The sequence below is a fragment of the Panthera tigris genome, chromosome A1 (assembly GCF_018350195.1).
Source record: "Panthera tigris isolate Pti1 chromosome A1, P.tigris_Pti1_mat1.1, whole genome shotgun sequence".
Lineage (NCBI taxonomy): Eukaryota > Metazoa > Chordata > Mammalia > Carnivora > Felidae > Panthera > Panthera tigris.
Genome location: NC_056660.1, coordinates 106,920,538 through 106,946,084, shown reverse-complemented (window position 1 = coordinate 106,946,084; position 25,547 = coordinate 106,920,538). Strand labels below are relative to the sequence as shown.

Here is a 25,547-nt window from a genome sequence, read left to right as displayed (position 1 = left end):
ATTCTTAAGGAAGATCTATGTAATAATGGATCACCAGAGGGGTGTTTGGGTGGCTCAGTCAGTTAAGTGTGGCACTCTTGATTTTGGCTCAGGTCATGATCTCAAGGTCATGGGATAGAGCCCTGTGGCTGGCTTCACTTGCTGAGTGTGGATTCTCTCCTTCCTGCTCCCCATGCCCCTCCCCCACTTGTGTGCCTGCATTCTCTCTGTGTTGATAAAAAAATAGATTTCCAGAAAAATACTATAAAATATATGCAAATTGGTATCTTTTGTGATAAATTTAGTTTACAAAAGCAAAATGATTTCAAAAAATACACATTAAGAATTTATTCCTAAAATCTATTTTCTTTTAACTGAATGATTAGCTCAGTAAACATTTTGATGCAACGTTTTTTCCATCAAAGCACAAACCTGAATTTAATGTTGAACAGATTAATTGAGAAACGGGAAGCACTTGGAGCGGATCAAAGAGTTTCAAAGTTCTCTTCTTTCAGTTTCTAGTCCAAATGCGCAAGGGGCTTTGTAAAATCCGTGCCCTTGAGATTCCAGTTGGCTAACAAGGAGGATAAATGAATCCCAGCATACTTTAAATAGACCAGGGTTGCTAATGAAAAAGAGTTGAAAAGTTTATCTTAACTTCAGCCTTCAAGCTCATGATTTATATAACTTCTCAAAACCAATACCAGGAACTTACAGTCTAAAGCTTACATAGTATCAAGTAGCTCCAAGTGGGAGTGGGGGGAGGGACAGGGAAGAACCCGGTGGCCGAGAAAATAAAAATATTAAAAAGAAGAGTAGGTTATCGGCATATTAGAATGGCATGAAAACTAGGAGGCAAGTGAAAAATAAAATAATTCAAGGATACACAGAACACTGCTTTTCCCCCTCCCCCATTTTCTTAGTATTACTGCCTTTAACATTTGACTTACCACCTATCAAGATTTTCCTTTCAGAAACAGGTGTTGGAGCCACTTTGGTAAGTTTGGGAAAGAAGGGGAAATAAACCTGAGGCTGATTGTGAATAGTTAACAGATTAGATACAGAAAGCTATTACTCCTAATGTTGGGGTATATATTCTCACTTTTATATGAACTTCTGGCCCTGAGTTATTTTTGACTGATGTCAAGTTGAACACCTGCTGCCAGAATCAAGGCAAGAATCAAGGTGGGTTCATATTTCTGTATTTGAAATTCACCTGCAGATCTCAGATTCTATTTGGCAGATACACATACTTCTCCCCACTTGGATAAAATAAGGAAATGTGAAGGCTGTGGGGATTTAGGGAATAGGAGTTGGGGAAGACCTGATAAGGAAATGGAGAACAGCTCCATAGGAGGCCTGAGTGAAGCTCTAAGTTTGCCTTCAGGTGACGCATATTTTCAGTCTTAGAGTTCCTGCTTGAGCTTTTTGTTCCCAAGAAGTTCTCAATAAATATTTGCTAACTGGTTAACACTTTACAAAATAAAGAGCATTCTAGGAAAAAAAGAAAAGCATCTTTTTTTTCTGTTGAACACTCTCTTTTTATATGATAGGTCTATTTTATTTTATTGCTTTTGAAATGTTTATTTGAGGGGCGCCTGTGTGGCTCAGTCGGTTGGGTGTCCGACTTCGGCTCAGGTCGTGATCTGAGAGTTTGTGAGTTTGAGCTCCATATCGGGCTCTGTGCTGACAGCTCAGAACCTGGAGGCTGCTTCGGATTCTGTGTCTCCCTGTTTCTCTGCTCCTCCCCTGCTCATGCTCTGCCTCTCTCTGTCTCAAAAATAAATAAAAACATTAAAAAAAATGTTTATTTGAGAGAAAGCATGGTGGGGGTGGGGGGGAAAGGAGGGGCACAGACAAAGACAGAGAATCCCAAGCAGGCTCTACACTGTCAGTGCATAGCCCACTGCTGGGCTAGATTCCACAAACCATGAGATCATGACCTCAGCCAGAATCAAGAGTCAGATGCTTAAATGACTGAGCCATCCAGGCACCCCAACAGGTCCATTTTAAATCATTGTAAATACATTTTTTTTTTCTTTCCAATCTTATACTCACCAATTCCATCAAAATTGATCCTATAATGACTGCAGCAGGGAATGGAATATCAAGAATGTATACTTGTGCATGATGGATAATAAAAACTCAGTATGTCTGCTTTTTATTTTTTATTTATGTAAAAAAAATGGTTTTAATGTTTACTTATTTTTGAGGGGGGGGGAGGGGCAGAGAGAGAGGGAGACACAGAATCTGAAGCAGGCTCCAGGCTCCTAGCTATCAGCACAGAGCAGGACTCAGCGCTTGAACCCATTAACTGTGAGATCATGACCTGAGCCGAATCAGACGCTTAACTGAGCCACCCAGGCGTCCCATCTCTACTTTTAAATCAACCTACAGATGAATACATATCTATTTAATTCAACTGAAGTAAAATCCTTCATGGAAGAGAACGCTAAATATGGCACAGCCCTTGGCAGCTTCCGACATGAGAAAGGAAGAGGGAAACAGACAAGTGGATGTCAAAATTGAAGATGGAAATGAAAATGCTGGCAGCTTTGTGCCAGCACCAGGTGGTTGGCAGATGTGACTATGTCGCCACCTGGGGGCATGAATCACCGCCGAAGGAAGTCTCCTCATCCCCACCATCTGTCAAGGCAACGTTGGCAGTGCAGCTGGTGCCTGCGAGAGGCTGGGGGGCACACAGGCCAAGCTGCACTGGCATCTATTCTGCATCTCCATCCTGCCTCTACTGTTGCCACTGCTCAAAAACTGAAGATCTAGAAGGCTTCTGGACTCAGCACGTATTGTATGTTTGATTGGGATGCTAATAAGAGTGGAGATGGGGAGGGGCGCCTGGGTGGCTCAGTCAGGTGAGCGTCAGACTTCGGCTCAGGTCATGATCTCGCGGACCGTGGGTTTGAGCCCCGCGTCGGGCTCTGTGCTGAGAGCTCGGAGCCTGGAGCCTGTTTCGGATTCTGTGTCTCCTTCTCTCTCTGACCCTCCCCCATTCGTGCTCTGTCTCTCTCTGTCTCAAAAATAAATAAACGTTAAAAAAAACTAAGAAAGAAAAGAGTGGAGATGGGAAGGGTAGACAAGTCAGCAGCACTAAGAAGTGATAACAGATACCCGTATTGTCCCTTAGGACATTATTTTGACCACTTGCCTTGTAATATCCATAATCACAGAGATACGCCTTCAATAATCAAGCACAAAGGAGAGCTTAAGTGTACAATTTCCTGCAGAATTTAGCAGTCCCTTCTTACAGACATCCCTAGGGTAAGAACTTTGAAGGGGACTTGCAGTGACTCAGAAAGCAAGTGGTAGGAAAGAAAGGCAACTTGGCCACATAATTCAAATGTGTTGATGCCTTCCTTCTCCTATACAAATCTCATCACCATGGCTGAAATAGGGCTATAGCTATTTTACTGGCTCTTTGCAACTCATCTTGGTATATTTTACCTGCTTAAAAATATTTTGTGTTGGGTGCAGAGAGGTAAAGAGGGAAGACACCAGTCTCTTCCTAGGACCATGTCTGGCTTAGGCCATTCCCTCAAGAACAAGACAGTACCAGGTGAGGGCTTAACAAGCCTGGCAGCATGACAGGCAATCTGGGCAATCCAAGCCATTAGAAAGGACCCTTGTCTTCTGGGTCCTCTTCCTGGAAGAAGGAACTGCCCAGGCCTGATCTGAAAATGCAACCACGTGAAACCAGAGTAGTCCCGAAATGGAGCTGCTGACTGGAGGAGATGGGCTCCAGTTTTCTTATGTTAGAAACAGTGGGACTTTATAGTTTCCCTTTCGAGGGAGCATTCCATTCTGTTGTTTGGACTATCAGTTCACACACTTGGGGATTTTATTCCTATTGTTCTTTGTCTATTACTAGGCACAATGGGTTCAACTCTTAGATTCAGAAATAGCTCTGACAAAGTTGCTTTATGCCAAGTCTGTATGGGTCAAATGACATAAATAATCACACAATTACATGGTGGTGCTCATGGCAGACAGCTTCTGTACTCAGCAGGCTGACACCACAGAGATAAGGGCTGCTGCTGGCATCAGGAACGCTCAGCATTTTTTTTTCTACTGGCTGATATCCAGTGACCTGTGAGCAAGCAATTAGAAGAAACCTTTCCCCAACACAGTGCTACTCAGAGGGAGCTAGCAAAGTGGTGGAAGACTGGGATGAAAAGCCTGAACGGGCTCTTACTGACCAAACATCAGCAAACTAAGTTTGGCCCAGAATGAGCATACAGCAGACATAAGCTGAACGGCGGATCAAACGTGTTCATGGTGTCAGCCAGAACTTTGCCCACTGTCTTCTATATCACCCCAACAGCTGAGAAGCCTTGGGTTCACGTGGAAAGAGAGCTGCTCCAGATCTGGACAAGAGTTAACTTAAATCTTAAGGACAGTATGCCAGTAGTGTAACTCAGGACATGTGACTTCATTATTCATGGCCTCAGTTTCCATATCTGTTGAATAAAGAAAATAATATCAGTATTCTGAGAGTTGTTGAGAGGATTATGTTTAAAAATACAATGCAAGTAGGGGCACCTGGGTGGCTCAGTCTGTTAAGCATTGAACTCTTGATGTTGGCTCAGGTCATGATCTCAAGTTTCATGAGACTGAGCACCGTGTTGAAATCCACGCTGAGTGTGGAGCCTGTGTGGGATTCTCCCTCTCTCTGTCTGCCCCTCCCCTGCTCATGCTCTCTCTCTCTCTCTCTCAAAATAAATAAATAAACTTTAAAAAATAAAAAAATAAAAGGATAATGCAAGAAAAATGCATAGAATGATATTGAGTGGACAGAAGATGATCACTAGGATTGAACTGTTATTGGAGTGATGCTTAAACAGGAAACTCGCAGCTATCCAAATAAGGTAATGGTGGTAACATACGTATATGATGCTTCAGGTTGCATTCATCCTGTGTTGCCCTTCAACCTTAAAGGAGTTTTAAATAATAGACACTGCACAGACAGGAAAACACTCTTAATTTCACTAATATAATTCCAATAAATCTTCAGTCAGGAAATACTGCAGTGCCTGAAAAAAAAAAAATCATAGGAAAGCCTAATGCAAAGTCACAAAACAGAACTTAAATGCACTTATCTTAATTTTAGTACAGTATGTGTGTATGTAATTAAGGTCACATGAGATCTCTGCATTTCCTTGTTTCATCAGTATAATTCCATGAGTATTACAGAGAATGCCACTTCATCCCTGGGTAGTTGCCTCACAACTCGGGCTCTTTTTCAGTTGTCTAAGCTAAACAGATGAGCAGACCCTGATTTCTTTTCTTCATTAATGAAATAATTAACAATTATTAGTTTGCAGTAGATCTTTCCAAATGACTATCTTTATTGCATGATAATATATTTACTGCTCAGGAAAATAAAACCCGCTGAAAAAGTAAGCCACATGATGTAGGAAAATAAGCTATTAACGTAAGGGTTTATGAAGGCTGAGAAAATATTAGAGCAGAGATCAATTCTGAATTGTTGGCCCTGTCAAGATTTTTAGCGTCTAAAAGTGCCAGTAATTCCTTTCTAATGAGTCTGACATTATTAAGATTATATGTTATGGTCAAGGAGAGTGCCATCATATTTGTCACAACATTAAGCAATTTTATCTATTTTTGAGGCTCCCCAAGTGTCCTCTCTAAAAGAGACTATTACCCTGTACAAAACCCATCACTAAGGCAAATGCTGTATGGCCTCCTGGCAATTAGTTCCAAATAATGGTAGCAACTTACAACAACTTTCAAATCAACTTTGATGCAATTTTTGGTCCTATTGTGCGAAAAAAGAAAACGAGAGTGTAGAACAATATGTACAATATGCTACATTTTGTGAGAACCCAAATTAACCCCAATTAAAGGCAGTTTCTGACCTGTTCTTGGTTCAGTTTGATCACAAAGCTGAAGAGATTGAGGAAGAATGCTTCTCCTGGAATGTAAGTTATTGAATAAAGAAGCCACTCATTTTAATCAGTTGTGAAGGCCAGGATTTAAAGTGTAACAAAACAAACAATATGCCTATAATCCCTTGTTAACTTTTCCAGTCTCTATAATAAGCACATTTTGGTGAGTATGACCCCTAAGAATTACATCAAGTATGACTGAAAGGAAACAACACAAACTTTTCAGTGTTTTTGAAAAAGACTACTGTTATACCTGTGTTTTATTATAAATAACCAGGTTCTGTCATAGTTTATCTTCTTGCCAGCAAATGAAGGACATCGTTTCATAAAGCTTCTAAAATGTACATGAATATTTAATTAAATCATATTTCCTTGAGAAAATAAAGTTCATTCGCATTTATAGCAGACAGTTGTGAGGAGTACATAATTGTCAGAAGACCAGGGTAGCCCGTACCGGTTGCTTGTGGAACAAAACTCCTCAATTTTTAAAACTTTTTTTTAAAAAATAAACATACAATCATAAGTGTTCATTTACTTTAAAAATTCTAAAGATGAAGAAAATTATTGTCTATATTTTTAAGTCCTTGTATAAATTACAAAACTCAAGTTTATGTTACAGAGTCCCTTCCCCATAGGAAGCATAAAGCACTTTTGTGGTACCTTTCACCAGTAAATATTTGTATCACATTGAATTTAACAAACGAAATAAAAGTCGATATTGCATCTTTAAGCCCCAAGAGAACATTCTTCTAAGCTGTCTCTCACGATGAATGAGCTTCAAAAGTCATTTGATTGCCACGATTTAACTCAATCTCGAATAAAGATATATAAAAGTAATACATAATTGACTTCAGTAGAAATCTGAAATATCAGTGAACTGCAGACTCTTCTTGCTTGAGGTCAACAAACACTCTTTGGAAGATAACCAAGAGTAGTTTAAGACCAGGATAACAAAATAAAGTTATAACAATAATAATTATAATAATAAAAATAACAATAATAAAATAAAAATAACAACAACCAACAATGAGGTAAACTCCCCTTTAAAAAGGCAATATGTGTTGCCTGGACTGTCAGGAGAGAGTTCGATTATACCTGACACCCAAATGTTTTTCCAACCAGAGTTCAGCCAGTTGCATGGTCGAGGCAAAAGTACTTGCCTTGGATCCTAAACACATCTTATACTGCTTAGGGTCCAAGTTAGGGTCACAATGGACTGGATGGAAAATATGCACCACTCCTACTTCTTGGCTTCTGAAGGGCCTTAAGCCAGATAGAATGACTTTATTGTAGAGATCTACATCTTCCAGTCCCCAGCCTTGTATTGAGGTATCAAATCCACCTGCACCCAGCAGATCACTTTTATAAATACAGGTAATTCCATAGCCATAGTCTCTCCAAAATCCAGTCTTCTTTGAGAAGACAAAGTCATCATCAGTGGGAGGATTTCCCCCATTAGTTACCTTTGGGTCATACTGGCTAAAGATGATGGGGTAGTACACCTGTTGTCCCTGAATTGTATTGTCTCTACATCGTTGGAGAAAGTCTCCTCTGAAGATCAAGTCAACATCACAAAATAGCAGCAAAGTATCATTGTCAAACTGGGAAGAAGCCATTTCAAGACCAAGACCTCTGGAAAATTCCCCCTTCATTGGGATCAGGGTCATTTCTGCTTTAGGGTACTTATTCTGATATTCCTTTATCAGCTCAATATGCTTGTTGGAATCTTGGCCAGAATCCCTACTGAAAAGGGTGATGACCAGCTTTACATTCTGCTTTGGAATAAGACAAGTTTTTTCAAAGTTGTCCATGAATCGCAAGAAAATGTCATACCTTCCAATGAGAGGAACAAGAATGTGTATTTTCTTTTCATTGTGCCCTCTCATGTCTTTGGCACCTTGAAAAGAAGATAGTATCTTTAAAGAATTAGATATAAAGGAGAACGACTGAGTGTCACTGTTAATGCTCTCAACAAGCCTGTTGACATCTAACTCTTCAGTTTCTCTAAAGAAAGGCTTGCTGAACAACTGCTGAAGATAGGCATGACGTCTCACTGGCACAGTCAGTTTCCTCCCCTTGTGTCTTTTATATAAGAGGAGTAAATCCAAAATGTACTCGACCCCATGCATGGGATCAACCCTGCGGTAGCCATACTGAATTTCCTTGAAGTCAATGAGCCGTCCCCTACTCTTGGCATTTTCATTGATCATCTCCATCACCTGTAGGACTGTGTCATCCAGTGCTGTTCTTAGGATGCTGTTGATGCTCTGTCGAGGAGGCTGGTTCTCAGATGCTGAGTAAAGGAGCTTCCCTGTCAGGAACTCCCATTCTATCACTTCATCTCTCTCCCGAGGCTGGAAGTGGTTGAAAGAAGGCATCACTCCCAGCTGCTGGTCCTCTTTACTCACTTCACTGTTACTGAGCTTGCTCATCAGAGCACTCTCCCGGTGGAGCTGGATGGTGCGGTAGCGAAGTTCAGAAATTTTGCGGCTGAGCATGTAATTGTGAAGCCTGTATTGGTAGGCAGGCCTTTTGTTGGGATGCAGTGTTATGGCTGCATGGATTTTGCTGTTGTGAAGGTCCTGGATATAACCCTTCCGATTATGTTCGTAATTTTCATGGAACAGTTGTTGCATCTGAAAAGTAAAAGAAATCAAGAAGTTACAATAAATTTAAAAATTAATAAAGCAATAAGTGAAAACCTTTAAACTTAAATTAAAATATTTAATGAAATTAGTTAGAAAATGAATTGTCAAATTTATATATAAAAGAAATGAAAACAGTTTTAAAATGTCAAATTCACACGCTAAAACACTGTAACCTAACCTCCCGTTCCATACCTATACTGCACACTAAAGTCCAGCTGTGTATTCCAAAGTAAAGAATCTTTGTCCTTCTATTCCTTTTGAAGTCAACCCAAAACATCAAAGAAAATATGAATTGAATATATCCAAAACCCATAAAGGATCATTGTGAGGGAGAGGCAGTGTGGATAGATCATGGGCTTTACAAAATAGAGGGTTAACCTTGAGGAGTAAACCCCATGACTTGTTGCTTGGAATGGCCATACCAGCCCCAAAGGAGACCTAAGTTTTATTGAGCATTCTGGTATACCATGTTTACAGAGTAAGTTCTTTTTTTCTTAATTTGCTTTAATGCTTATTTATTTTTGAGAGAGAGCATGTATGTGTGCATGAGTGGGAGAGGGGCAGAGAGAGAGAGATAAAGGGTCTGAAGCAGGCCCCAAGCTGACAGTAGAGACACCGATGTGGGGCTTGAACTCACGAACTGCGAGATCATGACCTGAGCTGAATGAAGTCAGACGCCCAACTGAGTGAGCCACCCAAGAACCCTCGGAGTAAGTTCTCGTTAAGGTAATGTGGAACAGAAATTATATTGATCTACACTACTGATCTAAAGGATCATGTCCCAAATTAGACATGTTTCACATCCTTATGAGCCAGAAGGTTTCTATGCTTGTGTATGACAAGTTCACTACTTCAAATAGAAACAAAATGAGGAAAAATCTAGAGTTATGAGATCATACTGCAAACTGCCAGCTGACTCTTTCTTCTCTGTCAATAAAGAAACCTCCATTACACTCGTGCAAGAGGAGTACCAGTGGAGAAGGAAAAGGAGGGGGCGGAGGAAGAACAGAAGGAGAACTACCAGTGGCAGCATCGACAGGAGATAGCTGTAAGTATATTGATGAATAAAGAGGAAAAGAATATTGAAAACTTATGAATACATATCTAAAGCAAGTGAAAATTATAGACAAGTCAAAGAAATTAAAAAAAATACAATCTCTATAAATAAGAATTCAAGAAATAGATACATGAGCTTAAAGAAAAGAACTAAAATGAAAGATAATCTACATTACAAGAACCCAAGAAAGAGATTTGTGGAAAACTCAGGAGAAAGATACTTGAGAAAATTTAGCCGAATAATGGAAACATAAAAGAGGGGATAAAAAGTTTGGAGATATAAGTCTTCGTGTATACATGCATACACATATATAAATATAAATATTTATATGCATTTAAACGCTTGAATATATGTTCAGTACACATAGATACACATTTAAGATAAAATTATATATGTGAAATATACCTGAGGGACATGTTTCCCTTAAAATAGAGGCAGATATATATCTATGTGTCATTAGGCCAAGAGAAAAAAAAGAGAAGAATGAACAAACAAAACCCACTTTGGCTCTAAGTGGGAAAAGAACAAGTCTTGTCACAACATTTTCCATAGCAACATCAGTGCTGAAAAATAGTAGAGTACAGCCTAGGAAGACCCCAAGGAAGCAAATTAATGACTAGTTATTTTTTAGTCAATCAAGCTAGGGGCTCAAGTTTACTGCAAAAAATAACTAGTTCCTAACTTGTAAAAGAACTTGTGGCAGAATAGCAGTGATAAATTCTCTGATGCTCCTCCCATCGAGAGACGGGTCTTTGTCCCTTTCTCTTGGACCCCAGTGATTCTGTCACTACTTTAACTAAGAGACCACACTAGAAACAACACTGCACCCGTTTCTAGATTGGCAGCTTCCACTTCTTGTCTGTTGGAACTCCCACTCTGCAGAAGCCAACTGCCAAGTCACAAGTCTGAGTTAGTTTCCTTGTTTCGGGCCAGGATCTTCAGTAAAACGTGGTATAGCACAACCTTGTTCTGATCCCAGACTCAGAGAAGAAGTTGTCATTTTCTCTCTTTAAGACATTAAGTAAGTTCCTTTCTATTTCTAGTTTGGTAAGAGCTTTCATCATGAATGACATTTCAAGTTGATCCAAGGTTTTTTTTCCTGCATCCATTGAGAAGACTGTGTGATATCTTTCTTTCTTTCTTTCTTCTGTTATGGTGAATCACTAATTGAAATTCCAATATTAAACAACCATTTTATCCACTGACTAAACCCATCATCATCCTGATATATCATCCTCTTTATATACAGCTGGATTATATTTGCAAATGTTTGTTCAAAATATACTGTGAAATACCAATTCTCAATTTGATATATAGGTTCAATGCAATTCAATATAAATCCCACCCTTAATTAAAAAGAAAATGTTGCTCTTGATATTAACAGAATGATTCTAAAATTTACACAGAAATGAGGGGTGTCTGGTTAACTCAGTCGGTTAAGCGTCCGACTTTGGCTCAGGTCATGATCTCACTGTTCGTGCGTTCAAGCCCCACGTTGGGCTCTGTGCTGACAACTCAGAGGATTTGGATTCTGTGCTTTGGATTCTGTGTTTCTCCCTCTCTCTTCCCCTCCCCTGCTCATGCTCTGTCTCTCTCTATTTCTCTCAAAAATTAATAAACATTTAAAAAATAATAAAAATATAAAATTTATAGAGAAATGAAAAGCCAAGTATATTCATGACAACGTTAAAAAAAGATATACTGCAGATTAAAGTTATAGAAATTTAGACAGTATGATCCTGATACAAAGATAAACAAATAGAACAAAAGACCAAAATAATCCATAAATAAACCTACCACATGATTTACAATATCAGATAATTTACAACAAATAAAGACACTGAAGAGTGGAGAAAGGATGGTCTTTTCTGTCAATAATGCAAGGATAGTTGGATATTCATGTGGAAAAAAGGAAAAACTGGTCCCTTTCCTCCCCCTGCCCCCACATGGAAAATATATCCCAGATGGATTGTTGTTATAAATATAAGAGTTTACCCAATAAAATATCTGCATGACTTTTGACTGTGTGAAGAACTCTTAAATATGACACAAGGTACCAACTATAAAAACAGATTGATGAACTGGACTACATTAAAATTAATAATTTTGTTCCTCAAAAACATCATTATAAGATTATAAAGGGTAAATTATGTACATTTGAAAAAAAAAAGAATTCACACACACATACACACACACACACACACACAAATATACACACACAGAGGTAAACTACAGAATGGGAGAAGTCATTTTTTAACAGATCATACCAAAAGGACTAATACCCAGAATATGTAATAAACGTATACAAATTAGTAAGCAAGAAGGACAAACCCAGCTGAAAAATGGAAAAAAAAAAAACAAAAAAAACAAACCCTTAATGGGCACTTCACAAAAGAGAATATGCAAATGCACAATTAACATACAAAAACATTCTCTATCTCATTCATCATCAGAGTAATGCAATTTAAAGTAATGATGTGATAACATTACAGACCTATAAGAATGGCTAAAACTAATCACATTGATAATGTATTGTTAGGATTTGGAACTCTCATACATGTGTGATGAGGTTGTAACTTGGTTCAACCAGTATGGAAAATGTATCAAGTAAAATGACCCCACACATTTCCTATGACTCAGTAATTCTACTCTTAGATATATACCCAATATAAATACAACCATCCATACACCTAAAATATATACATAAAAATTTTCATAGAAGCATTATTCAAAATACTCCCAACTGAAACCAACCCAAATGTGTATCAAGAGTAGCATAAATTAATGTCATATATTCATATAATAACAAATAAAACATCAATTAAAATAAATATACTACTACAACAATATGGACAAATCTCACAAACAAGTGAAACAAGACATACACAAAAGAATACGTTTTGTTTGACTCTATTTACATGGAATTCAGACACAGGTAAAGCTAACCTGTACTATTAGCTGTTAGAATAGTAATAAAAATTCAAGAAAGAGGACAGGGAGCTGTTAATGTTCTCTTTGTCGATCTAGCTCATGGTGACATGTACATATTCTATTTGTGAGCATTCATTGAAATATTACTTAAGATATGTTTGTCTGTTATGTTCCAATTAATAAAATATTTTATTTTGAAACTGTGATATACATGTATGTAGAATTAGGTAGGATTTTCTGATATGTATGTACAGAAACATGTGTGGATATGTGGCTGGAGGGGAGGAAAGGAGGGTGGGGAAGACAGAGAGACAGAAAGAGAGAGAGAATATAACTCATAGAAGTTTTCCTATAGAAGGTCACCTAAAAGGGGTAGGACCCATACTATAGGAGATTCTTTATCTCCAGTAAAACTGAGATACTCAGATTTTCAAATCACCATCATATGACTTCGAAGAATATAACAGCAGATATTTTGAGAAGGATTTTGGACTTAACTCAAGACATAGTTTAACTGCATCCATTTTCTTTTCTCAAAACACATGATAATTTTTATTTAACATTCTGATTGATGATAAATCAAACTGAATCCATAATTTACAGTGAGCTGTTGTATCTCTACTTCTGTGGTATTAATATTTTATACCTGAAATTGCTTTCAATATTTTACTGTATTTAACTTTCCATGCTTTTTTTTGTTTGTATGCAAGAAGTCAAAAAAAATATTTCTGATCATATATGAAAGACTAATTATACCACCTGTAAAAGGTATTGGCTATATGAAACTATTCTTTCTTAAGGCCTGCTTTACAGTACTAAGAAGAAGGGGCAATGTTAAATTAAACAGGAAACAATGTTCAGAGGCCAACTGGGAAATTGCTGACTTAATCTTGCTCTTTTAGTGCTATTAAAGTGATTAATACAGCACAATTTGATAAAGGTGACATTTTGTTATAGAACAAATACTATCTAAGTATTGAAATGTTTAACTAATTCATATCACTCACATCATTATAGCCCAACCTGTATCCATGGTGCTTATCTTTCTAATGTAATCCTTTGCAGAAATATTACAAATAGACAAAGACCATGATGGAGGCAATCCTTGGAAAGCATGTATTCAGACACATTCCAGGAAGTACAGTAATGATGAAAGTATCTTGAATTCGTGCCACATTTTCCATGAAGAAACATAGAACATATCCAAATTTCCTATTTTTATATGTAGGGAGGAGGTCCAAGCTATACAGCATAAATGTGAGAACATTTAAGAACCTGGCTATGGAGTTAGCCAGATTGGGATTTGAAGACTGGCTCTACCTTTCTAAGCCATTTCCTAGCCAACCTGTCTAAATCTCAGCCTCCCAATCTATAAAAGAGAAAATGTTAACTGCCACACTGTATATTAAAATGTTGCTCTATAAGAAAAATATATACACAATGCTTAACATTGTGTCTGGCATATGGAAAACACTCAGTAAATGGCAACTGTACATAAGTAACAGTTCAAGGATTTGCCAATCTCCTCCTGAGGCTGTTCTTTTTAGCTAGGAATTTTCAGAGAAGGAGAGTGGCACCCTTTCATTGGCTTGCCTCATCTTTGCTCATCTCTGGAAACGCTTGGAAATAGTTACAATTTGGCTGCATACACTCAGTGCTTCAATACATCTAACATGCCACTGAGGCATCCTCTCCCAACAAGAGTCCTCCTAACAAAAGATAAGTTGTTGAGGAAATTTCAGGAAACCAAGGTTCATGCTTAAGTGATTTAACCCTGAGTCAACTGAGATATAAGAGATCACAACTACAACCAGAATAAACAGCTGGTTTTATTATTTATCACATTAAATTGTGAATGTAGCAAAATGGTTTTAAGAAAAAGTATAAAATTTACTTTTAAAATTATATTAGCTTGTTTGAAATAATTCAGGAACTCCAATACAGACGGGCTGCTGCTTCTTTCTAGAACTTCCAATTGATTTCTCGCTACTTCCAGAGATTGATACGGGAAGGGGAAAAGCATTCCACACCAACAAAATCACAGCAACAATTAACATCAGTGGGTCCTGACAGACCCCAGTGCTTCAACTGTCCCCTCCAACAAATCTCACTCTCTGATAAGAACATTACCTAAGAAGCTATAGAAAACTCTATTATAAAAATCAGAGAGAAGAATAGATGCCAAGATACAGTTGTATATTATTATTAGTCTCCTACTATATTAACCTTCCATTTCCCCCTTAGATTTATGAATAATGAAAACATAGCATAGATAATTTTTGGAATGATCATAGTCATATCAGTAAAGGACTTCCATATCAGCAAATACATTTTCAAAGAAACAGTAAGGGGTTGACCGCAAATAGGCACAACAAAGTCGCTTTTGGAGCATCGCAATGTTCAGAAAACTAGACTTGTCAATGGTTGCACAACTGTATAAATTTACTATTACTAATCTGTACATGTACAGGGGAGACTTTGGTAGAATGTACATTAGACCTCAATAAGACTATTTTTAAAAGACATAGCAAATATTAAAAATCATATACAGCCAACTCCATCTTTAAAAAGCAAAAAGACCAAAACAGTATGTAGTCACCAAAATATGTGTAAGTTTTCCAAAAGCTGAGATTGAGCAGGGGCATCTGGAAGCAACTGGGGACAAAAGGCCAAACATAGCAATGTCAGGGGCAAAAGGGTTCAAAGGACAGTAGATGTCTGAAATAACCAGGAAAGGGGCGCCTGGGTGGCGCAGTCGGTTAAGCGTCCGACTTCAGCCAGGCCATGATCTCGCAGTCTGTGAGTTCGAGCCCCGCGTCAGGCTCTGGGCTGATGGCTCGGAGTCTGGAGCCTGTTTCCGATTCTGTGTCTCCCTCTCTCTCTGCCCCTCCCCCGTTCATGCTCTGTCTCTCTCTGTCCCAAAAATAAAATAAAAAACAAACAAACAAAAAAAAACGTTGAAATAACCAGGAAAGACAGCTGCCTGACAATGTAAGGTATCAAACCTACTCTGTGTAGACAATTATGGGTGTAGGAGCTGAGGTGACTGGGGAGGGCCGAATAAGCCCTGGATGGAAACGGTTTGTTTCAGAGAAGAGAAGGAGCTACAGACGTCAAAGAATTAAGTCATGAAGTCATGTTTAAAAAAATTTTTTTTAAGTTTATTTATGTATTTTGAGAGCAAGCACATGAGCTTGAGCCAGGGAGGGGGAGAGAGAGGTGGAGAGGAAGAATCCCCAGCAGGCTCTGCGTCCTCAGGGCAGAACCTGAAGAAGGGCGTGGACTCACGAACTGTGAGATCATGACCTGAGCAAAAGTCAGGTCACTTAACGAAAGTAACGACACTTAACTGACTGAGCCACCCAGGTGCCCCTAAACTATGTTTTCAAGAAGCAAGTTTACCGTGAGGTAGTAGAGAGGACCAAAGCCTTTTCTCCATTGAAATCAGTAAGCCTAGAACACTAACAAGCATCCCTGCCCAAATATCTATGGTGAAGAGCTTGTCCAGGGAAAAGGAATTTTTCCAGGGATAAGTATGTTTTCCAAAAAAGGAACACAGTACACATTACCCCAAAGTTCCCATATTAAAAAACAAACAAACAAACACTAGATGAAAAACTAGCCTCTGCCCTCTCCTCCACACACCCTACTGAAAAACAGAAGCCATGGAACTGAGGGAAACATTAAGCAAGTGCTTTAAAAACATAAGAAACAATTTCCTCTATCTTTGAAAACAACAAAGGAGAAATAAAATATCTCAGAGATGTGACAGGGAGACGAAATGTCAGTTCACAGAACTAAGAAAGAAAGAAAGCTTAAAAAGTAAACTATCACATATATGAAAAAATCAGGAGGAAAGGAAAAGAAGAGACATCATGGGGAGTTCAGTAAGGGACAGAAAAGATAGAAAGTAGGAAAGCTTAGGGGTGTCTTGCTGGTTCAAGTCGGTGGAGAGTGCAACTCGCTCTCGAGTTTGTGAGTTTGAGCCCCTGTGGGGTACAGAGATAACGAAAAATAAAATCTTAGGGGCACTTGGGTGGCTCTGTTGGTTAAGTGACCAACTCTTGATTTTTGCTTCAGGCCATGATCTCACAGTCTGTGAGTCTGAGCCCCACAGTGAGCGCAGAGCCTGCTTGGGATTCTCCCTCTCTCTCCGCCCCTCCCTCCCTTGGTTGCTCTCTCTCAAAATAAATAAACATTTAAAGAAAAGCAAAATCTTTTTTAAAAAAAGTAGGAAAGCTTAAAAAATGGAATAGAAATAGTTACAAAGGATTAGAGAAATTAACATACCTAGAAGAGTACTAGGTATATAGTAATTGCCATTAACAAGAGTATTAATAATCGTTAGGTATTATTCCTGTAGTTATTTGTTTTTATTATTATTAGTGTAGGTATTGAAAAAGTGAGCAAATGAGAATGGCCTTAAGTTTTCCTTAAAAATTAATTCAAGTATGCTCAGTGTAGCCATCATTTAAAACTAAAAAGCTAAATTGTCTTTATGAGGTCTCTGTCGAAACAAAGGAGAACGTGAAGGCCATGCCATTATCAGAAACCTGTTCATGAACATCTTTCCTGTTCTCTATTAAGAACGTGGCTGCATTAATTTTTTCTCCTCCAAGGAGAAAATTTCCTTACTTTGTGTAAAGAGGCTCTTTCAATTTAGTGCAAATTCTTTTGTTCTCCTTATCCTGCTCCATTTTTTGTTATAAGAAAGGATCTTCTAACTTAGAAAATTTTCTTTGACTCTCTTCCTACAAATGAGATTAAGGAGAATTTGTAGGAGAAAAAAAAGTCATTCTTGTTCTAGGAAGTACAGACTCTCTGTATTTCAGAATAATGTAGGGATGTGAACAAGAAATAATAAATCATTAAAGTGGTATAAAATATAATGGCAAACGTGTACCTAAGAGTTGGTTAATTTGCTTTGCAAATGTTTAAACTCATTTTATTCTCTATGATGTAGTGATGCAATACTACATAACTAAATGAGGAGTCTTATTACCCTCAATGAAAATGCCTTATGATCTTTATTTTATGAAACCAGTAAATATGAAGGTTATAGGCAAAATAGTGGATTTTCAAATTAACACTATTATTTTCCCTCAATTATTGTCTTCAAATATTAATAGTAAAGTTCTTACAGTATGTCCTACTTCTCCAGTGATAATGCCATAATGAAAACTGTACCCAATTCTAAATATTAAAGAGAAGAAATGAGTTTGGTAAAAATAAATATTCATATATCATTCTCTAATCATACAGTGAATGACAAAAATCTTAAAGGTACAGCTTGGATAAGTTGTTGAATGCAAAGTTTTTATTCTTATTTTTATTTAAAAACATTTTTAAAAGTAAGTTTTTATTGGGGCGCCTGGGTGGCTCAGTCAGTTAAGCACTGACATAAGCTCAGGTCATGATCTCGCGGTTTGTGGGTTTGAGCCCTGCGTTGGGCTCTGTGCTGACAGCTGGGAGCCTGGAGCCTGTTTTGGATGCTATGTCTCCCTCTCTCTTTCTGTCCCTCCGCCACTCATGCTCTGTCTCTCTCTCTCTCAAAAATGAATAAATGTCAAAAAAAATTTTTTTTAAGTTTTTACTTTTATTTATTTTTATTTGAAAAAAAAATTTTTTTAAATAAGCTTCACATCCAGTAGGGAGCCCAAGGTGGGGCTTGAACTCACAACCCTGAGAGCAAAACTTGAGCTGAGATCAAGAGTCAGGCACCTAGTCTGACTAGTTTAGTTAGTAAGATCTAGTTTAAATATAAGATATGCTCTTCCTCATATCATCTTTATATGTTTGTCACATAAAGTTAAGAGCATTATTTTGCTACTAAGATAAATAAAAATAATAGCATCTTGGAAATAGCCACATCTAATCCACATACTCTAAAAATTCAATGTACAACATGTGATAAAATTGCATGGAACTAAAGACACGTGTGTGTACATACCCACACATACCCACACACAAAAATAAATGCCAGGAAAATTGCAGCAATCTGAATAGGATCCGTGGAATATATCAATGTCAATGTCCTGGTTGTGATATTTAACTACAGTTTTGCAAGGTTTTGCCACGTTAAGGCGCATATGGGATTGGATTTCCTTGCAATACTTTTTTTTTTTTTTTACAGAAGTACACAAATCACCTAATTACCTAAAAGTAACAGGTTTAACTAAAAATCACATGCAAAAAATTTAAAAGAAAATGTTGTAAGGGCATCTGGGTGGCTCAGTCAATAAAGCGTCCTACTCTTGATTTTGGCTCAGGTCATGATGTCACAGTTTGTGGGTTCGAGCCCCTCATCAGGCTCTGTGCTGACAGTGAGGGGCCTGCTTGGGAGTCTCTGTCTCCCTCTCTCTCTGCCCCTCCTATGCTCTCTTTTGCTCTCAAAAATAACTAAATAAACATTAAAAAATTTTGTCACATTTCTTTTTTTTAAATTACCCCCAAAGGATACTGAAAACAGCAAGCGTTGAAAACTTGTAGTTCAAAGAATGCAGATGTGATGGTGCCTTTTTTTTTTTTTTTTTTTTTTTTTTTGGTAAGCCAATGGTCTAAATGAATTTGAGTTTAAAAAATGTTAAGTGAGCAGTGCATTTTCTAGCTATTGTCAGTCTCATAGAGTTTCTTTATGTTTCCTTCATGAATTTCAGTTGCCAGAGGGTATCTGAGTTCTTGGATATCATTTTCTTGTAACTTTTAAAAAATGTTTACTTATTTTTGAGAGAGAGAGAGAGAGAATGAACAGGGGAGGAGGGGCAGAGAGAGAGGGAAACACAGAATCTGAAGCAGGCTCCAGGCTCTGAGCTGTCAGCACAGAGCCCGACGCGGGGCTCGAACTCATGAACTGCAATATCATGACCTGAGCTGCAATCAGACGCTTAACCGAGTGAGCCACCCAGGTGTCCCTGTTGGATATCCTTTTAAAGAAACTTAAAAAATCTTAAAATGTCTTTCCCTGTTGAAATCCTGTCACATGCTACAACATAGATGAACCTGGAAGACATTATGCTAAGTGAAATAAGTCACAAAAAGACAAATTCTTTATGAGTCCACTTATACAAGTACCTAAAGTAGTCAAACTCATAGAAACAGAAAGTAGAATGGTGATGTCCAGGGGCAGGGTGAGTGGGGAATGGAGAGTTGTTCAATGGGTATAGAGTTTCAGTTTTGCAAGAGGAAAAATTCTAGAGATTTATTGCAAAACAATGTGAATATAGTTGACACTATTGAACTGTACACTTAACCATGATTAAAATGGTTTTACAAAAAAAGTTCTTTGTTTTTTATTTCACATGATCCTCACCTTTCCTAAACCAGAATACAAGTCACAGTGTGGCTAATTAATATACTTTGTTATAAATGGTTTACTTCAGTTAAGCTTTATTTATGGGCAAGTTGTCTCTCCTGATAGCAAAAAATGGCTCCCGTTGGCCATAGGTACACATTTTATTTTTTTTATTTAAAAAATTTTTTTAAAAATCTTTATTTGTTTTTGAGAGAGTGAGAGAGACAGAGTGAGAGCAGGGGAGGGGCAGAGAGAGAGGGAGACACAGAATCTGAAGCAGGCTCCAGGCTCTGAGCTGTCAGCACAGAGCTGGATGCGGGCCTCGAACCCACCAACCATGAGATCATGACCTGAGCCAAAGTCGGACACCCAGCCGACTGAGCCACCCAGGTGCCCCCACAGGTACACATTTTACACATTATAATTCCACAGTAAGAAAAGCAGACCTTGACACCCACACAAGGGCAGAGAAGTGATAGAGGAAAGACTGAATGCTGTTGACAACAATGAATACAGTACTGAACTGTACCTCAGGCCAGACTACTGTCAGACTTTCTGGTTTCCAGGGACAGTACTTCCTTCTCTGTTTCAGGTAGTTTAGCTCTGCAGCTTAACTTGCAACCCAAAGAATCTTGTCATAAATGATCTGATAAGTTGCTACATTTTAATTTCAGCTCTGTACTAATGCTCTATATGATTTTCCCCTGTTTAATTAGCTAATTTAATCTTGATTGAAATCCTATGGACAGTCTGTACCATTAAAACTGGTACTCGTCTTCCTGCTACAGTTCATTTTCTTAGCTATGTTAGTTAAAAAAAAAAACAAAAACTGTCAGACAACACAGAAAATAGCTTCCAGATACCAATTCTTATATGTAAGTTTTCTCAGCAGTATGTATTCTCTACAGTTTAAAAATACTTCAGACAACACAGAAAATAATCATGTGATATAGATTCCCCAGCAGGGAAATTCTAAACACATACTTTCTAAGGCAAATAGCAAAGAGATTTAAAATCAGAAAGAAACCACTAAGTTAATGAGCTTTCATTTCATAATGGTATCATGGCACATAACCATTTCTTAGTTTTTTTTTTAAATTTTTATTTATTTTTCTTGAGTAGATTCCAAGCCCAATGTGGGGCTCAAACTCATGACCCCAAGATCAAGAGTTTCATGCTCTGCTGAATGAGTCAGCCAGGTGCCTCAAGCATTTGTTAGTTTAAAAAAACCCATACACCTTAATTAAAATAAATAAATAAATAAATAAATAAATAAATAATACTCCAATTAAAATAAATAAAATAATACTGTTATAAATAAAATAATAAATAAAATAATACTCCAATCAAAAACACAAAACTAAACTAATGATAATTTAACTTGGCCGCACATTAATTTGCCTGATTTAGCTTGACTTACCTAAATTTAGCATAAAGATGCTTCCTGATATATAGTTAAGATAATAGTTGATGATTGTTGAAATGTAAACAATTCATTTCCCTTGTAGACATTTTAAAAGTTTTGGTAAATTGTCAAGTAAATGTTCTGTACTCATTCTTTCCTTAAACCTTTTTTTCTACTCACAATTTGTTAGAAGAGGCAAAGAGGAATTTTAAGGCCTTTTCAAGTTGCCACTTTGCAAACACGCACATGACCTTCATTCATGCAATGCCAACAAAGTTAACTACTCCCTTCACTGGCGATTTGATTGTCACATCATAAGTAATAATAGACTATCCAAGAGATATAAAAATGCTGATTTGAAGGAGCACATGCACCCCAATGTTTATAGCAGCACTATCAATAACAGCTAAATTATGGAAAGAGCCCAAATGTCCATCGACTGATGAATGGATAACAGTTGCGACAACATTGTGAAAGGCATAAACATAATTAATGAATGTATTGTATCCAGTGGAGGAAATTCATTGACTATTTGATGGCACTGACCATGTATAAAATTATACCTTGATTTTCAAATAAAAAAAGAGAAAATGATCTCTTTTTTTAAGTTCATGGATTTTATTCCAGTTATGAAAGCTTTCAAACTCCAAGTAGAGTCCTATTTAACTAAAGTTAAAGGCAAAGATTTTCTTTGTTGTTGCTAATTTTTTATTTCCTTTTTTCCTAAATTCAAGCCACCAGTCATTTATCCTAATGAAAGACTTATCATAACTTATCTAATTCTGTCTGAACATCAAGTCATCCACAAATGTAGAAGGTTTAAGAATGGGACAGATAAGGACTGGGGCTGTTAAAATAAAAAAACAGAAGAATGACCAGTCTTGAAAATTCCCTGAGCTGACAAAAGCAGTGTAGGCATACTGTAGGCATCAATTTAGCTTATTTGGCAAGACTAACTTGATCTGGGTCACTTCTTGCTTATGCCCCTGGAAATCATAAGCAAAACTTGAAAGGTTTCCCAAGGTTGATACAAGGTAACCACTGAGCAATTCCTTATCATTTAAAAAAAATCCTAACATTCGACTCAATCACTGAAGAATAAACAGTCACTGCCATCCCACTATATAAGCTGCTTCATAAAAACAGACCACTGAGCCTCTTTGTATGTTTTGGTTTGAGTGCTCCTGGTTTTCACACTGTCTTTTTGGTGTGTGCACAATAAACTTTTACTAATTGCTACTTCTGCTGATTCACTGGTTTTACTTCTGTTATTTCTGAACTTTTGACAGGGCACACTTAACGATATTTTGTCTAAAGAATGACATACACTTCTGTAATTATGGACTTTGGCTACAGGACAATTTTTAGTGATAGTCATTAATATTCCTGTAGTAACCCTCAGGGCAACTTGGAGTGCTGTTTGTAAGAGACTAAAACTTGATGACCTTCCAACAAATAGAAGGAGGGCCATTATACGGCATTCAATGTTAATTGGTTTGTGCAGTGTCTTATGTCAGTAGAAGGTGTATGTTCAAATATAGTTTGAAATGAAAATAAGACATTATATTGTTAAGATTTAGGAGTAAAAACTTCTTATTCATTATGTATAAAATCGACTTCAGCTGCCAGTACATTCAGAATACAGTCTAACTGGATAAATTGGATTAGAGAACACAGCGAACTGGCATGTGCATTGTAGATGCTCAAGAAAGCTAGTGGCATCCATTTGATATAAACATGGAACACATGAGAAAGATAACATAATACATTCTATGACAATTTCTTTTGGTAACTTTCCCTGCCCACACCATTCCTGATTCGGTCCTCCCCAACCTTTTGACTGCCTCTCTTACTTACAGAATAAATGACTCCTTCATCCATTTAAAAATATTCACTGAGTATCCAAAACGTGTCAGTGGCCATGCATACAGCCACAAAAGAAACATGGTCCCTGTGCTCATGGAGTTAACTGCCTAATGAGGAGACAAGCAGTAAATATATAGATTCATAAGTAGCTGTCTGATTTTGACAGGTGCTCACTGCACTAATTATACCATATTGTATTTGCTGCTTTACTTGACCGTGTGCCTTTCTAGATGGCCTACTCCCAGAGGGTAGCCTGGGTCTAACACTTGATGAAATATTTATAATTAATTTTTAGTAAGTTAACATATTCCACCCCACCAAACAAGTTGGTAACCAAAACAGGGATCAAAACATTTACTGTAAGAACTTTAATTCCCTTCAAGAAAATTCTCAGCGTTCCACTTTATTTCCTAGGCCTCTAAATGTTTCCTCAAGTTAAAAAGTAACCTGTAACACAAGACTTCAAATATCTATGTTGTGGATGGCTTGGCACTTATCTTACAGCTTTTATGTCTTACTTAAGTACTCACAGTCCGTACTACCGTACCATGACTGATGGTGGTCATACATCTCTTTACTATTTCCATAATTGATGCAGTCATCCAAGCAGGGAGAAAGGTCGAGGACACCCATCATCATTTCTGCTTTGTGCCACTGGAATGTGAAATGATTGTAGGAAACTAAACTGATTCTAAATCATTGTGGGTTCTGTCACATTAATAATTTCTGCATAAATAAATGAGGTGCTGCTGGGAGACCACAGTTAATGAGAATAAAAGCAATGCTAGAAGAAGGTCTTTCCACCTGTATGGAGACGAGAGTCTTCCCTTCAAGAAACAGAACTGTGGTTTATGTAGGAATTGTTAAAGGACTGTGGAGCTAGGCCTGGCTTTGGGGGACATTTCAATCATTTAAAAGAAAGGAAAAAGAAAAACGAAACTCTACTGTCTGTTTCTCTGTCATTCTTTTGGCTCATGTTCATGTGTATCTATCTGGGGCTAAAATCCCGGCTTTGCAATTCCAGGCCCAGTTTTGAGATATGTTCTTCCACTTCCAGTGTGATGTACAAATGACAACTTCTAAGACAAGAGGGACTGCTGGACTATTTTCTATATTATATGAAACATGGTTAAAACACTATCTGGCATAGATTAAGTACTCAACAGGTGTCTCTGTATTATTGCTTAGTAAACTTTAGATGTTGAAATTTCTTGCACTCTAAAGCAGATTGCAAAGATAGCCCCATTATCTCTAATTTGTCAGGTTACTAATGAACAACTTTTAGTTATAAATAAAGTTTAAAGACTGTAAGATTGTATATCCATTTGCCTGTAGGAAGGGACTTGTACTTTTAGATCAGTTCCCAGATCATCAGCTAAAATCTAGAAGTCCACCAATGGGTGACCAACATGGCCTTAACACTCCCTTCAATTTCACTAAACTTTAGACAGACTTTCTCCTGACTACAGGTCCCTGACCTCCCTTTTCTTAGACCCTTTACTTTAGAAACATTGCATACATTCTTCCTCTGCTCCTTTGATGTGGACATCTTCTAGCCTCTCGCCAGCTTTACAACCCAACAATGTCTTTCCCAAGGACCTGGGAACCATTCCTTCGAAATGTAATCAGTGGGAAAGAGCCCCTATCTCCCAGTCTTTGTGGGAAGGGAGGAAGCCCAAGTTCAATGAGCACTCATTAAAAACACAGATGGCCTAATAACATTGACCAACATCCTTGCTAAAGTCCTCCAGTACCTTTTCATTAGCTCACCCTAGTGCTTAAAAACTCTCCTGCCTTTTATTTCAGCAGTGCTTGAATTCAATCTCTCTTCCATACTGCAATAGTTTTGAATAAAGTGTTTCTCGTGGGTCACTGGCAACACTTGGTGAAACATTGTGTTACAGCCCTTAGATCCCTTGATCTGCTTAAAACTCTGCTCTCATTAGCTTAAAAAAAAAAAAAAAAGAAGAAAAAGAAAGGCTCAAATTAAGATCCTATTCCTTATGGTGTAATCAAGGAGATAAGTAGCACTTCCTTCCAGCTGATTTTATTAACATTAAAGTTTCATGATAAATTATGATGATCCCTAGAGCTAAACACCCAATTAAAATAACATAAGCATGGCAGGATGTCTATTATGATGTTTTTCCTAGAAGAAAATTCCTAATTATAGTGTTGTAGACTTCTGCATGGGCACACACTGCTGTGGGAATGGATGGGAATCACAGCTTTAATTAGCAGGTAGGTGTTTCCAAGATGGTGCTAACTCAGAATAAGTGAAGCCTAATCTTTTAAAAGTCAAGTTTTCTGGAAATGAAAACACAAGGACTTGAGTCATTTTGACCCTGCTAATTACAATGACATTTCCTTACTGCAGACTGGGTATACCTCATCTGTGTTTCTCATATATAAAGTTGTCATAACAGGAAAGTGTAATTTACATTAAAAA

General features: G+C 37.6%; 1 protein-coding gene and 1 long non-coding RNA gene across 3 annotated transcripts in view; one reads left to right on the top strand and one right to left on the bottom strand.

Annotated features, from left to right (window-relative positions):
- Positions 1–6,944: 6,944 nt before the first annotated feature.
- CHSY3 (chondroitin sulfate synthase 3) overlaps positions 6,945–25,547 on the bottom strand; it is a 279,471-nt gene continuing 260,868 nt past the window's right edge. The window contains exon 3 of the mRNA XM_007087793.3: positions 6,945–8,536. Within this exon, the coding sequence (XP_007087855.2) occupies positions 6,974–8,536 (1,563 nt within the window). The 3' untranslated portion in view covers positions 6,945–6,973. The remainder of the gene's footprint in view (positions 8,537–25,547) is intronic.
- LOC122237899 overlaps positions 9,494–25,547 on the top strand; it is a 52,259-nt gene continuing 36,205 nt past the window's right edge. For both annotated transcript variants that reach the window (XR_006216637.1, XR_006216636.1), the window contains exon 1: positions 9,494–9,596. This is a non-coding gene — a long non-coding RNA (uncharacterized LOC122237899). The remainder of the gene's footprint in view (positions 9,597–25,547) is intronic.